The sequence below is a fragment of the Anarhichas minor genome, unplaced genomic scaffold (genome assembly GCF_050575085.1).
Source record: "Anarhichas minor isolate MPS153535 unplaced genomic scaffold, ASM5057508v1 ptg000033l, whole genome shotgun sequence".
Taxonomy (NCBI): domain Eukaryota; kingdom Metazoa; phylum Chordata; class Actinopteri; order Perciformes; family Anarhichadidae; genus Anarhichas; species Anarhichas minor.
This window is the reverse complement of record NW_027466479.1, coordinates 7763424-7777818: the sequence shown is the minus strand read 5'-3', so window position 1 is coordinate 7777818 and position 14395 is coordinate 7763424. Positions and strand designations below refer to the sequence as shown.

At 44.1% G+C, this 14395-nt stretch overlaps 1 protein-coding gene across 2 annotated transcripts; it reads right to left on the bottom strand.

The window, feature by feature from the left end:
• Window positions 1-1539: 1539 nt before the first annotated feature.
• On the bottom strand, window positions 1540-12522 carry prdm1b (PR domain containing 1b, with ZNF domain). 2 transcript variants are annotated; one of them, XM_076105746.1, is made up of 6 exons: window positions 12352-12522; window positions 8651-8770; window positions 6919-7159; window positions 4145-5064; window positions 3895-4023; window positions 1540-3412 (listed from the first exon to the last, which is right to left on the bottom strand). In XM_076105746.1, exons 1-6 carry the CDS (start codon window positions 12520-12522, stop codon window positions 2837-2839), a joined length of 2157 nt encoding a protein of 718 aa, XP_075961861.1. In that variant the 3' UTR covers window positions 1540-2836. The 2 variants fall into 2 exon arrangements, with proteins under 2 accessions (XP_075961861.1, XP_075961862.1); XM_076105747.1 differs by lacking the exons at window positions 8651-8770; window positions 12352-12522 and adding an exon at window positions 7501-7597.
• Window positions 12523-14395: the final 1873 nt, after the last annotated feature.

Genomic DNA, 14395 nt, shown 5'->3' with positions numbered 1-14395 from the left:
GCCAGACATTGAGGATTTCCTGTCACCACTGCAGTTTGACTGTGCATTTGAAAGGTCTGAGGTGCCTTTATTCTGGTCAGAGGCGCGTAGGTGTTTGCTGTGGGGTTCTCCCCCACACAGCTCACAAAAGGAAACACTGCAGAATGAGAAGTTGTCGGCAAAAGGAAAGTGGTTAAGACAAGTAGAGAGAGAGGGAGACTGCGAGAGAATTACTGTAAAGAGCAAACCTTGCTGACAGTAACTTTGCTACAGATTTTGTAGATTGAAAGTGTGTCTCACTGTCATGGGACGACAATGATTAAGTTAGAATCATCTTTTGGGGTTTCATGTTCGTTTAGGTGCCTGCTGTGCCCGTAAATCCGTCACACTGTTGTTGAGAAACGCAAAGGATAAGATTCAGGTTTAAAATCTACAAAGGTCGGGTCTGAGAAGAAGGTGCTCTCGAGGCAATAATCCGTAACTTTGAGCGAATACGATTTCTGACCTCAGAGCAGTTCTTCCGATGGATGTCTTTTAATCAAACTCAAATCTGAAGCTGAAGTGTTAAAGAATCAAAACAGGTGATACAACCCAGCACCTGCTGTACGTAATGACGGAGTTGGTTAAACACTGCAAAGTTACTTGACATTTAAGTGACCACGGTGAAACAGCAGGATCTATTGTCACACTCATTGATTTTGTGAAATAAAAAATGATGTGACGTAAGCAGTGTTTTTTCTGAGTTTCATTGGTGACCGGCTAGTTTCATTTCCTGTATTTTCAAGGAAAGAGGGCCTGAAAAGTGAGCAAATCAGGGGAATGTAGCGTGGGACTTCCTAGAGTTTATTACCAGCAAGAGAGGGGTAGTAAGCAGGATGTCGCAAGGGCGTATGCATTGTGCTCCTGCCTACAATACACAGGTCCAGTAACTAGTTATTGTGTTCATGGAAAGAGCGTTTTGGTAGAATTTCCACATGCGTGAATATCTGGCTACTTTGTTATGAGATGTCGGTAATAGTCTCATATCAATTTACCAGATAATAAGAATTTAAAAAAGAAGACAAAGAAGAGACGAGGCTTTTACAACCTGGACTTTAACACGGTGGTTCTCAAAGTTTTGTTGACTAAGTGACAATTTAGGGAGTCAGCATATGATTGAGAGCCATGCAAGAAAAATGCACACATCAAACTGCAGAGTTGTCAGATCATAACAGTAACAGTAACAGTTTTTTGCATAATGCTGATGGAGGCGGCAGATAAAAAAAACAAAAAACTCTTTAGTGTGTCGTTCTGGGCGTGGACTAATAATGTATTTTGTCATTTAATTTGGAGGACTTGTGTTGCGGAGGGTTGATGATTTCTTTTCTGCCATCCCAGTTGCTATATTTCATCCCCTAATCAAATCTTATACCGGTATGAAAACACACGCAAAATACAGGATGTATAGAAACAATATCTTTAATATGCTACATCAAGTAAATATAAAAGTATCATCAAAATAGTCTCTCACATATAAATTCTTAACATCTCATATCATGTTTGCAAAAATAAACTACATATACAAAGTAAAAAAAACACTACCAAAATCATAAAAGAAGTACATCACTGACTCAGTAGTACAATTCTTAAGAACAGTACCTGCTGGTTTTGGGGAACAACCAAAAGCACACAGATCTTGGCATTTTTGTCCAGTGCCAAGTGAGAAAAATATTAACAATGTTAGAAAATTGTGCCCGTGTTGCTCGTTTTCGTCGGCCAAAACGTTCACAGTAAAGCTTTGTACGTAGGAAATATCTGAAACATTTGAATCCAGTAAAAGCTACACAGCGATCCACTTAATTTGTCAGTGCTGACATAAAAAACGTTGCAACAAGAAAGACTAAAAGACATTTTCAAAGGATTTTGTGTACATATTTCATTGTGATACTGTGATCACATTGGATTTGTTGTTTAGTTTCTTTTGGTGGTATTTGGTTTTGTTCAGCACAGTGTGTCTTTGATACATTGATATCTAAATTACCTGCGAGAAGTTGCTGAATAATTAAGAAAAAAGTCAAGGTTATGCTTTTTTTCTTAACCTCTTTCTTCACTAAGTTGAATAATGATCCAAAAAACATTACTACACATTCATGTTCTTTGATTGTAGTTTTGGCAATTGTTTATTATCACACAATTTGAAGAGACCTGATTTCTTTTCCCTTTTTAAAATCATAAATAAATAAAATAGTTGCAAACAGTTAAAGAGCAGGAATGTGGTTTGTGCCATCATCACTGTGCCCTGTCGTTCGTATAAACTTCCACTCGTTGTACGCATGCACCCAGCAGCTCAAACACGCTGTCACACAAAGCAAAACACTGCACAATTTAACAAGTGAAGACTCAATCCCGGGTTTGTGCCGCATCATTGTTCCTGAGTCTATTTGTGGTTTTCCTAAGAGATCACATCTCTGAAAGTGTCAACACACAGAAAAAAAAAACACTAACAGAAAAAAAACTATTATACAACTAAATAAATAAAGATGACTTCAATTTTAAGAAAAATAATAAGTTAAAGCACAATAAAAGCAAACAATTCTCTACCTGAGTGAAAAGAGTTTTCAATACTTCACAGTTTGACACTATCGTCCTCCATTTTCATTTTTTAAACTGAGTTTTGGGAGGAAGTACAATCACTGAATACCCTCGCCCAGTCTTTGGAATGCTCTTGTTTTGGTGCTGCGCTCATTTGATTATAAAAAGTTTCCCTTTAATGCCCTTCATGGACTATTTAGGGAGTTTTATTTGGCGAAACGTCTGTTTTCTTGGTTTCTGGTATGCTGTATGTCCTTTTCAAATTCCTCCCTCCCTCCATTCCTTCTCACTGTCCTTCTGACTTCACTGTTGGCCGTTGGTGGAGGTGAACAACGCTGGCCCTCTCCTGATAGGCCAGTGGAGGGCTGTGATGTGACGCGGGTGTTGCTGATTGGGCCATGGGCATAGCTGGCGAGTTAATAGCCGCCATCAGTGCTTTCAGCAGTAGGGTTGCCTCCTTCTGGTACTCCTTTCCCTCGCCCTCCAAGGTGCGCTCCAACCAACGCTCCACCGCTTCCTCCACCTGCGGTGCCGACGCCGCCTCTGTGAGCATGTCAGCCTCTTGGCTGGCGTCGAACCGCTCCACCATCTGTTTCATGTGTACGTTGACGGACGTGTTGGTGTTTGCCAGGCAGCAGCTGCACTGGTGGATGCCGAGGGAGAAGCGGTGGAAGAAGGCCTGGGCGCATAGCTGGCAGCGGTAGGGGCGGTCGCGGCTGCTGTGGAGGCGGCGGTGCAGTTTGAGGTGGATGTACTGGGTGAACTTGGTGTTGCACAGCTTGCACTGGTAGGGTTTCTCCCCGGAGTGGAGGCGGAGGTGTGTTTTCAAGTTGCTGGTGCTACTGAAGCATTTGTGACACACCTGGAAAGCATGAAGGGAAAGGTTAAGGCTTCTGTGAGCAACATTCACTTGGCTGATTATTAACACGTTTGGATTGTGTTTGGGATTATTCTGGAAAAACTGAGCAACACAGTATGATGTAATCTTGATGTGTCATGTACAGTATAGTATAAGGGTTGACCATGTTATTCCAGTTTTGTGGGGTACCTCCATAAAACATTTCTTTCTTTGTTCTGTCCTCACTCTCAACACTCACACCCACGGAGTCACACTATAGTCAACAATTACATGACCAAGTGGGTAATGGCTGACTGAACACTAAACAGACACTGCCTTACCAGGAAGGTATGTGAGTCAGAGAGCATTTGGGTGTATTGTGTTTACAGTGTGTTTCTATTTGTGTCTTACACCCTCTCGGTTTGACATTCATGTTCAGATCGGCTCGTAAGAAGCATGTAGTGCGAGAAGAGGACCCACACTTGTGATTGTGATTCTCAACATACCTGACATTCATGTGGCTTCTCCCCCGTGTGGACCAGGTGATGTTTCTGGAGGTGGGCCAGCTGAGTGAAGCTCTTTTTACATAGGTTACACTGGAACGGTCTCTCGCCACTGTGCACTCGAAGATGGACCTACAATTACAAACATCATACAAAAACAAAAATCATGAGCACTGGTGTCAACCGGTGTGGAAAAATTGGAACACAATGAATACAATTTTCAAGCACAAGATAGAGGAATTGAAGCCGTTACCTTGAGGTTTGACAGCTGTCCGAAAGTCTTCGAGCAGATATTACATTCATACTTGATCTTTCCGTTCTGCTTCTGCAGTGGGTAGGGCAGCGATTTGTGGCCGGGGCCATTGCGTGTCGCTGTTTTGCTTCTGATCGTAGCCAGGCTTAGATTCATGGCTTCCTCAAAACCAGAGGGAGACTGCTCGGCAGAATGGTGCTGACTGTCGGGCTTGGGGAGAGGGGAGAGCTCCGGGGTGGCTGGTGCGCCTCGTGGTGGCGACACGTTTGCTTTGAGTTCTTTCAGACCTCCCTGTAAAGACGGAGGGTAGGGGAGGGACACTGGCAGCAGATTAGGTGGGCCGATTGGTGGATACGGTAGGCCGTCGGTGCCCAGGTAGCTGCTGTATCGGAGGGATCCTCTTGAGGGCAGCATACCAGGAAAGGGAGGGGAGTACGAGGGGAGGAGGAGGCGAGGATAGTGCGGGCCGTAGGGAGGAAGGAGCTGGTAATTGGGCTGGAGGGGTCTGGATTGGGGGTAAATGGGGTAGGATGAAACACCTTCCCTGTAGAGGCCGTGGAGGTGAAGAGGGAGATTTCGGTGCTGTGATGGGAGCGGAGGATGGGGATCCGGTAAGTACCGGTGATTTAAGCCCAGACTAGGCTCTCTGTGTTCGGGCTTAGGGGAAGGAACGATCCCCCGGTCTTCTGGATCTCTATCGCTCTCCTCCTTCTCAACCTTTTTGCTGAAGTCCATGATCTGGTCATCAGGCGTGTCAGGCGGTGTGTCTCTCTCCAAAACCTCCACGTCGATATTCTCCTCTCCATCTTCTTCCCTCTCTTCTTTCACCTCCTCTTTTGTTCTGTCCGTAAGCCATGTCTGCTGAGGTAGGTGCTGTTTGGCGTACTCCGGCTCTTGGTCTTCATCCGAACTCATGTATTCTGTAAATAAATTAAATCAAAATTGAGTATTGTCGCAGAGTTTGATGTGTGAATAACAGCATCAAACAGGGGAAAAAAGCTCATTATAATATCTGGTTCAAATTAAAGTGCCTCACACACTCACACACCCATTACCCACAAACGGCACTCCCTCTTATGGTAAATGATAGTAGTTTCAGTTTGACTTGACGTGTAAATCATAAGGTATAGGTTTCTGTTTGTCAATCGCAGTAGTGATTTAGATGTGTGAGAATAAGTTAAGTGGTAAAGTGTGTGGGAGTCCATGTGTCATGTCAAGAGTTTCATTTGCGAAACCTTTTCTAGGTATAGCTGTCGTACTCGCCACAAGATAATGTGAAACGGCTCTTCCTTTTTCCCTTCTCTTTTTGTTCTCTTTTGAGAATTTGTCCCCATTACTGACTGTTTTTTCACGCATCATGTTATTGTACCGTGTTAAGTAGGTGAAAATTCACACAGGGTCATTTAAAAGGCTGTACCAGTGTTTTTGCACGGTTTAGCTCATCAACTACGATTGATTTGTACTTCATAGCTACAGTTGGTAACTTTAATAAAAACTACTTTTTGTCATATTTGCTCAAACTGTCACCATATCGTAATCTGTGAAAAAAAGCAAGTTCCTCCGTTTCCTTTTAATGCCCCTAATGGCAGTTGCAAGATTCCACAAAACAACCAATTACGAGCTTAACCAGCACCGATTGGCATTAGAGGCTCCTCAACGCTGTTTGAATATTATTAATATATACAATATTGCAAATGCCATTAGGGGCACTAAAGGAGGCAGAGAAACCATATTTTTTTTTCATAGATTATTTCCCTTATGTACCACTGTCAGGATCCAGTGACAGTTTGAGAAAAAAATGACAAAAGATTATTGTTATTTAAGTTACCAAATGGTTAGTTACCAAATAGCTTCAAATCACACGATAATGTAGTACATTTCTACATGCGATTTGAAATGCAGCCACTGGTTTCCTTTTTCCTCTAGCTGAATATTAAAATGAAGTTTTTAGTTTTTCTGGCTTTGTGCATACTAGCGCTGCCGCCCGAAGCTTTAACAGCCAGTAACTGAGTTCCCAAAGGAGACGTAGACGTAGATGTATCAGGAAATCAAACCCCGGGAGGTAAACAACGAGCATACCTGAACTTGAAAAGAATGCTAAAGCTTTAAAGATCCTAAACGTTGATAAAACGTAATGATACCGCCTTAGAATTAGTCACCAGGGTGAATGGCGAACCATCTGGTGTATCCAGTTGGTATGAGTCATCGGACTTTGTGGCAACAGACAATTGTTTAGGATGATGACTTGCCGTGCTAACAATGGCTGCAAACATATGACTCACAAAGATACTTTGACCAGGCATTATTCCTCTTAGATTTCTCCTCTCGCCTTGAAATCTTACGTCATTCACCACATCTACGGAGATTTGTTTGGTCTACGTGTCTTCCCCCATGATCTTGCATAGATATTTGCCTCTCTACAGTCAGCCAGACAGGAAGAAGTAGCATCAAACCAATTATCTCTACTGTTGGTAAAAGATAACATCAGGTCTTATTCACAAGAAGGAAGAATAACCGTGTCTTTATTCATCTTGAGGACATATCATTTTGCTGATAATAGATATCATCTCCTGACGCAGACTTTGTGCTATGTGTTTAGTCATGGCCACAGATGTAAATCTGTCACTTTGTCAGATCTAGTGTGGCATTGTTCTGCGCTACCTCTAAATCATTCCTTCCTCTGCCTCAAGATATTTGTTAAATCTTGCCGGGGAAAAAAGACCACCACATCCTGATACAAAACTAGCAACGCCTTCCCCTCCTGCTGCACTCACTCTGTTTGATGTCAACTTGCTGGCCGCAGAGTCTCTGGGCAAACTCCTGGCTGTACCACACCAGCACCTCCTGGTTGGGCTCCACCGGTCGGATGGTGTAGAAGTAGATGTCCCGGCCGTTCTGGCACGCCACCAGGTTCTGTTCGGCCAGAGAGCGGGCCGGGTTGACGTAACGCATCCAGTTGCTCCTGTGGACGTCATGGCCATCAATGAAGTTTTGGAGCTGCCCACTGCTGTAAATCTGCAGGACAAGAAAGAGAGAGACGATGGGATTAAAACATGTACATACTTGAAGCAACTGATTTGTGTGTAGTCCTTAAAATATTAAATTTCACATTTCACGTTTCACATTTAATATTATAAATAGCTCCATTAATTATATTGCTTGACCATCTGTTGTTCACATGGCAGTGGCCACATGCACCATTGATAAAGACATTGCAGCATGCGATGCTCGAATTTTTGAAATTTGACAAAAGCTGATTAAAATCCACATAAAATCATCATCTTCATCACATTTTTTTTTTAAACTACAGAATTTAAATAAATCAAGATTATCAAGGAAACAGTCAGAATGATCACCTCTGCCATGTACAGTTAAATATCCTTCAGCTGTCAGTCACAGTATATTGTTGCTCTTTTGGCCTGCTGCACCCAACAGCTCTGCTCTGTGTGTCCTGCGTGTGTGTTTGTGTCGGTGCGCACTGTATGCTTATGAGGATACATGCCTCACCGCCTACTTAGTAGGCGGTGAGGCATGGAGGCGTGGTCGATCACTCACCGCAGTGGCTGTCTCTTTCATTTCCTCTCTTTCCTCCTTTTCTCTTTCTCACTTCTTTGTTGGAGAATATTATTCTTGTTCCTGTGTTGTAATTTAGTTTAGTGCAAGTGGAACACTTAACTATGATCAAAAAAGTATGCCTTTGCTTATGAAAACAAAGAAGTTGTAATTGGTGGCTGTTTGCCAGCACCTGTCTGTCAGGCAGCCAAACACAATCGCAGGCATGCCTTTGGCAGCACGTCCCTCCACCTGTGTCATGAGGTCGAAACATAATCGCTCCCAGAGAACGTCACACTTTCACTATTGCACCGCTGCAACGCCCCTTGCACAGGTTTACAGGAAATACAGCCGGAAAGGAAATACGTACGATGGCAGAAAAAACTCCTTATTGGAATTGACTCAGCAAGAATAGAAAATTTCCTGAGTGACATAAGCTGTATCTGGATGAGAGAGAGAGAGAGAGAAAAGAAACAAGAGACTTGAAGACTAAACGGGGGGGGGGGGGGGGGGGGCGAGGGTAGTCTGAATGTGTGTCCGGGTATGTTGAACAATAGTCCCTTCCTTTGTGTATGTGACGGTAAGACTTTGATGACTGTGTGAGATTGAACCCTTTGTTACGTGCTAGCGACATTAACTTCCTCTGAAAGTTTGACCAAAATCCCTGTACGGCAGTGGAGTGCGCGAAAGCATTATCTTCCCCTTATTGACGTGTGGATCTGGACTTGATGGGAAACTTCTGAAAAACGGATGTCTCTCTTTTTTTTCTTCTTTGTCCCCAGTTGCTCCTCAACTGATCCCAGGGTCATTTTCTTACTCCAGATTTGAGACTTTCTCACGTTTTACGAGTATCACACTGAGCTGGGTGGCAGTATTGATGCATAAATGCGATTATGTATAGAGATTGCGTATATATTGTATATATATTTTCATGTCCGTGCGCGTTTCCCTTACCCGCCAGAAGTATTTCCTGTTGGCCTGTTTGGGAACGTTGTCTTTGGTGTAGATGACTCCTTGCAGAGGGCCAAAGCGAGTCCCCTGGGGAATGTACTCTTTGCTGAACACGCCCATCACCTGGAACACAGACCAAATACATCATTAGATTCATCCATTTCCCATCTTTCCCCTCTTGTGAGGAATATTACACATCAACACGTTTAAATCTACATATTGAATAGCGCAATACGTTTGTTCCTCCATTGTTTGTGTCCAGCAGGTCGTTGGCCTGAGCTGCAATCGTGGTGGCTTCGTCATGTTGACCCAGATAGCTCTTCATCCAGGTTAAAACCCACAAGGTGAGACACTTTCGACACTAACTAGCTAATCGAATGAAGAGAATTACACTTTCTCTGACCTACTCCACTGATCTCTGACCTGCGGTCGTCAGAAACTCCAGAGAGAGCAAGCCTTGTCACCTGTTTGTCTTGTGAACCTCGTGAATGCTGAGCTCTCATTTGTCAGGTGTTTTAGCGGTAATAAAGGACAATACTAGACTTTTGATTGTAAAACCACAAAGACGAAAGCATATGAAGCAATTAAAGGTAATAATATTGACTCTGCTTGCTCGTTAGACCGGTTGCATCAAAACCTAAAAGGCCTGATTATACAACGTGTACAATTAGTCACAGCTTTGTCTTTCGTAGGATACTCTGGAATAGGTGTTTCTAAGCATGCCCAAACAAAGCCTTGAAAAAAGAAAATGTGCCTGAGGAAGCCCATTTTTTTGTGTTAAGAGCAAAACCTGTCCTCTTCTGCAGGTGATTGAGTCATTTCTGACCTTTTGAGGGGAGTTGGAGAAGATAACCGTGTGCTGGCAAAACTAAGAAATCTAAAGCGAGGACGAAGAGGATATGTCAGTGTCCTCTTCGTTGTGCAGAACAGCTTCATGATTCACACTTTCATAGAAAGTGGACAGGCTTGGGGTCAACCCCTCTCAAAACGAACCCAAACACACACACACACACACACACACACACACACACACACAAGCCATCCGGCAGCAGCATCTGTGGCGTACGCACAGTCTCCGTGTCTTGAGGAGCTTTGTATTCAATCCTTAAATACCCCCCCCCCCCCCCCCGGCCTTTAACCGCCCCCCCCCCCCTACCATAAATAAACACACACTCTTTCTTCTTACCACTAAGGCATTGTAATTCAAACTGACCCTCAAAAGGATTAAAGGTCCTGTTTAAAGGTCAAACCTGAGCAAACAAAAATGGCAAACACCTGAACACCTAGCAATTGTTTATCAGACAACGATGGAAGGAGTCGGCTTTTGCAAATTATGTAAACGCAGTTCATTAGAAGAACAACAGGTCACGGAGGGCGGCAAGAGTGTATGTGTGTGTGTGTGTGTGTGTGTGTGTGTGTGTGTGTGTGTGTGTGTGTGTGTGTGTGTGTGCGTGTGTTTGGGGGGGTCGAGTGGCCATGGAGGCGAGTGAGGTGATTCCTGGATGCGATGAACCAGTGTGACAGGGACATTGTGCTTTGCTGGCGTTGCGTGACTAACGAGTCGCTGTGGCCGCCGCCGCAGCTTAACCGCTCAGTTCAGCCAGGTTGGGAAGATAGGAGAGAGAGGGAGGTTTGGGGTGAGGGGTGTGGCGGGGGATGCGTGTTGAAGAACGGAAGAAAGGAGGATGAGCATTCTTAAATGGACCCACTCTATCACACTTCTGAACGCCCTCCTTTTCTCCTGCCTTCCCCCAATCCCTTGTCTTTTCTTAACCCTCTCGAAATAGCTTGTGGGCCTGCCAGGTTGAGGCCCAGGCGGACGCACGAGCTGCCTGGCTGGCTGCCTGTCCCCAACGAAAGTTAATCATCTGGTTTTAACCTAAATCCCCCCCCCCCCCCCCCCCCCCCCCCCCCCCAGCACACCACCCTCCTCTCCCTAGCTCACCCCCCACAATCCATCCCCTGTGCTGCCCTCTCTCCCAGCTCACTGGCTAACAACCCCATCTGCCACGTGCCCCCTCCACCTTTCTTTGCATTTCCTGGCACGCTTCGGGATGAGAAAAAGGAGGTTTAGAAAAAGTGTGGCAACGTTACGGAATAGCAGGATGAATGGCATCCCTCCTGGTAGCCAAGCAGGTGCTGAAGTATGGATAGCGTGGGCATGTGCATGATGACATGTGTTGACTACGTTCTCAGTTTTAATACACTCTTTCAATTTGACTCATCTGCCAAACTGAAACAAGTGCATCAGACCTGTGTTTAAAAAAATCCCTTCCTAACCTTCCTGATAGCCACGTGAACTGTGCCTTACATTTAAGGTCAAACATGTACGTGCGCCTGTCCACACAAAGTAGCGGCTGTGTTTCATGGTCACTGCAGAAAATTTATTTCCCAACTTTAGCTTCAGCGAGTCGAGGAGAAGGATTCACACGAAACCGTCTTCAGTGAGGGAAACCACTCAATGAACAAGGGCAAGTTTAAGCAAAGCTGATTACCGGCAAGCATGTGAGTCTGTGCCTGTTTTCACATTATGCACACACCTACACCTAATTGCTTGATGTAGTACTGATGCATGTGAGCACAAACCAAATGGCGGCTGTCACTTTCGGCTGCGTCGAGTGCGAGTGTGTGAAGTGTTTGTAAGATGTGTTGGACGGTAAGCAAGGGCTGGGGTGTTTGAAAGCAGCTCTTAATTAAAGTGATTGTTATCACCTTAGCTTGCATGCTTTTCTCTTCCTGCAGCAGCAAATGCTGCACAGAAAGTAGGCAGAGAGAACTAGAGAAGGGGAACGACGGCAGAAAGTGTTGCCTGGGACAGGACAGAAAGAGGAAGGCGACAGCGAAGTCAACCGCAAACATCACAGTGTTGTCGCCAAAACAAGTGAGTGTGACATCTCTCTCTCACTCTCTGTCTTCCCTTTTAAAAAAGAGCATTCTCTCTTCAGTTACAGTACAAATTGTGCTTTTACAACCCTGCTTGAAGACATAATTGCGGTGCTTTACAGTAACACGTCCGGGCAGATGCCGGATCCTACTGCACTCCAAGCCAAACAGTCAGCTGATGGAAGTAGCTCAGGGGCCTTGCGTCTGCTCCTCCTAACTCACCTGAGCGGGAGAGGAGGACGTAGGAGGTAAATAGGAAAGGATGACGTGGCGGAAGCCAAGCTGATTCCTGGCAATTTACTCTGTGTCTACATGTGTGTATTCTGAGGAAGAGAGTGTCTGCATGCGTGAGACAGAAGTGCAAAGAAGCTGCACAATGGCTGAAACATTGGGGTGACGTAATGGAAGTTAAGGTGGCCAGGAGACATAAAAAGGCCTCTGACCTCAAGCTGCCAGTGGCCACGCCCCCACATACTCATTTGCGTGCTGTATGTGCGAAGAGCTCATTAGTCAGCAGATCTTTTGTTCCAAGGAGCCCAATGCAGATGGCCCAACAGAATCTTACACAACACAGAATTCATATTTTGAAAACTTTAATCTGACAAAACTGACCATTCAAGAACGGCATCTGGGATTGAGCGAAGGAGGGTTAAAGTTGTAGCGGTTTGTCAGATTAGAATATGAGCTTTTTCTTTATTCTATAGCATCAGTGGGCTGCTTGGCTGCCAGAAAATGATGTATATTGATTTTATGAGATTTGATTTTGTATTGTGATTACATTTATGAGTACTCTATTCTGTATCTCTTGTAATTGCTCTTACCTCATTATCTGTGCTGTGTTCAAAGGTGAGGTTGCGTGGGATGGAGGTCATGGCTTTGGGCAGGTTGAAACTGGGGTCCGACACCTGGTCCGGCACAATGTAGGTGCAGTTGAGGACAAAGTCCACCTCCCGCCACCCACTCATGTCTCCTGGTGTGCTTTCCAGCTTCATCTTGACAATATAGAATATACAGTAGCTGATGGACTCAGGCTTTATAGAGCTTTAGTTTGGTTGGGCTCGGTTTGGTCTTGGTTGCTTTGGTATAGAAGCACTTTGGTTTGGTCGGGTAGGTCCCTTGTCTTAGGTACGCTGGTTAAAGCTCAAGATCTTGAAAAGAAAGAGAGAGAAAGAGATTTTAGTGCCACAGAAATCAACTGTTATCAATTTGAGTTCGAGGCAAAGTACATGTTTGGATAGAATGAAAATATGCAGTGCAGGACTCTTCTTGTAAGGCCTGTTTAAGCCTTTTTATGTGACTTATTTCTATAAGTCAGACACAACTAGAGTAGGTTGAATACAAGTAATCTCAGTATCCAAAGTCAACTATAACTGTTTGAAATCCATGCAAATTGTTCAATATTTTATATTATTTAAAATGCCTCCTGGCAGCCATTCATTGTTCAGGCAGCCGGTTCCATTCATGAAAAGCCAAAGTTTATTGACACTTGTCCAACGTCCCATGCAGCACTCTTCATTCAGTTTAACCAGTCATTTCTTATGAAGCCAGCAGGTCATCTTGTCCTTTTCTGCTCATTCTGTATCATTGATCCATTTTGTTATCCCTGTCAGCAATAAAAATAAAAATAAAAAGGAGACGTGACTTACTTTCACACATTCCTTCAGCTGTAGGATCCTCATGTCTTTGGCTATGTCATCCCTTGACTGTTTTGTATCCGCTTCCTCCTCTTTATACTCTCTCTTCTTTCTCCCGTGTTTTCTTCAGGGATGCCTGTCAGTTAGATCCTCTGGGTATCCACTCTTGCTGCGGCCACTCTGTCACCATCACCAGAAACTCATGAGCCTGGATTGCGCCAACCTTTTTTAGCTCAACGCTCCGGCCAATCACGAGCCACTGTGGTCATGTGATTGTGCCATCTGACACACAACTGTTGGCTTTGGACAACAACATCAGTGACGTTGTACACTTGGCCAGCAAGTGGCTGTTGTGATGAATGCTTACACATTGATACACACCCACACACACACACGTCCACGCGCACACAAAGAAGACATGTTAATGAATGAATAAAGGGAGAGCAGATGGCTGGCCTGTTGCCACTGAAAAACACACTCATAGACTTTTGCTTGGTTTGGCACTTAATGAGCAATCTGCTGCCACTGTATCTCCTTGACCTACATCTCACTGTAGAACATCTTTAACTAAGAGTCTTAAGACTCCTGCAACACACACATGACAAAATGAATCCAGAACTTATACAAACACACACTGAACGCAATATTTTTTCTATATTTTGAATCAGGGAAAACGTAGAAATAAAAAGGTAAAACAAATAAGAATAATGTTTTCTTTTTCTTATGCAATGATACGTGCCCTGGGCTGGTTGGTGCGTTTGCTCATTCACAGGTACAGATGTAGGGCAGGTCATCCCCGCACGCAGGACTGACACGTGTCTAGTGAGCATCCCCTTTACTTTCAGACACACACTCACAGTCTAATAATACAGAGCTCTGGGTCACCTTACCTGGCGGCCTGCATATAGATAGCAAGGACAGGAGAGAGCAGTTGAAACATGTGGACTCTTCTATATTTGGCGATGCTGCCTGTTAAAGGGAGCACACGTATATATAGTATGTTTTCATTTGCGGAAATGCCACAAAAAATACAAATGTATCACAGGTGAAATAAATCTGTTTTTCTTGACATAAAAAACCATATGTGGAATCAAGTTTTCCACTTGTGATGTCTTGACATTTTACAAATAAAACGCCTGTAGCTATGACACACACAACTGTGAAGAACACAAGTAACTTCTCCATTTAGATTGTGCTACTGTAATTCACATTCAAATTAAATTATCAAATG

Excerpts from the sequence above, each read along its gene's own strand:
- prdm1b (XM_076105746.1), bottom strand. The coding sequence starts at position 12,522 with ATGAAGCTGGAAAGCACACCAGGAGACATGAGTGGGTGGCGGGAGGTG. Across the intron at positions 7,160-8,650 it reads ACAGGAAATACTTCTGGCGG|ATTTACAGCAGTGGGCAGCT; the intron begins GTAAGGGAAACG and ends CTTGTCCTGCAG. Across the intron at positions 4,024-4,144 it reads GACAGCTGTCAAACCTCAAG|GTCCATCTTCGAGTGCACAG; the intron begins GTAACGGCTTCA and ends TTGTAATTGTAG.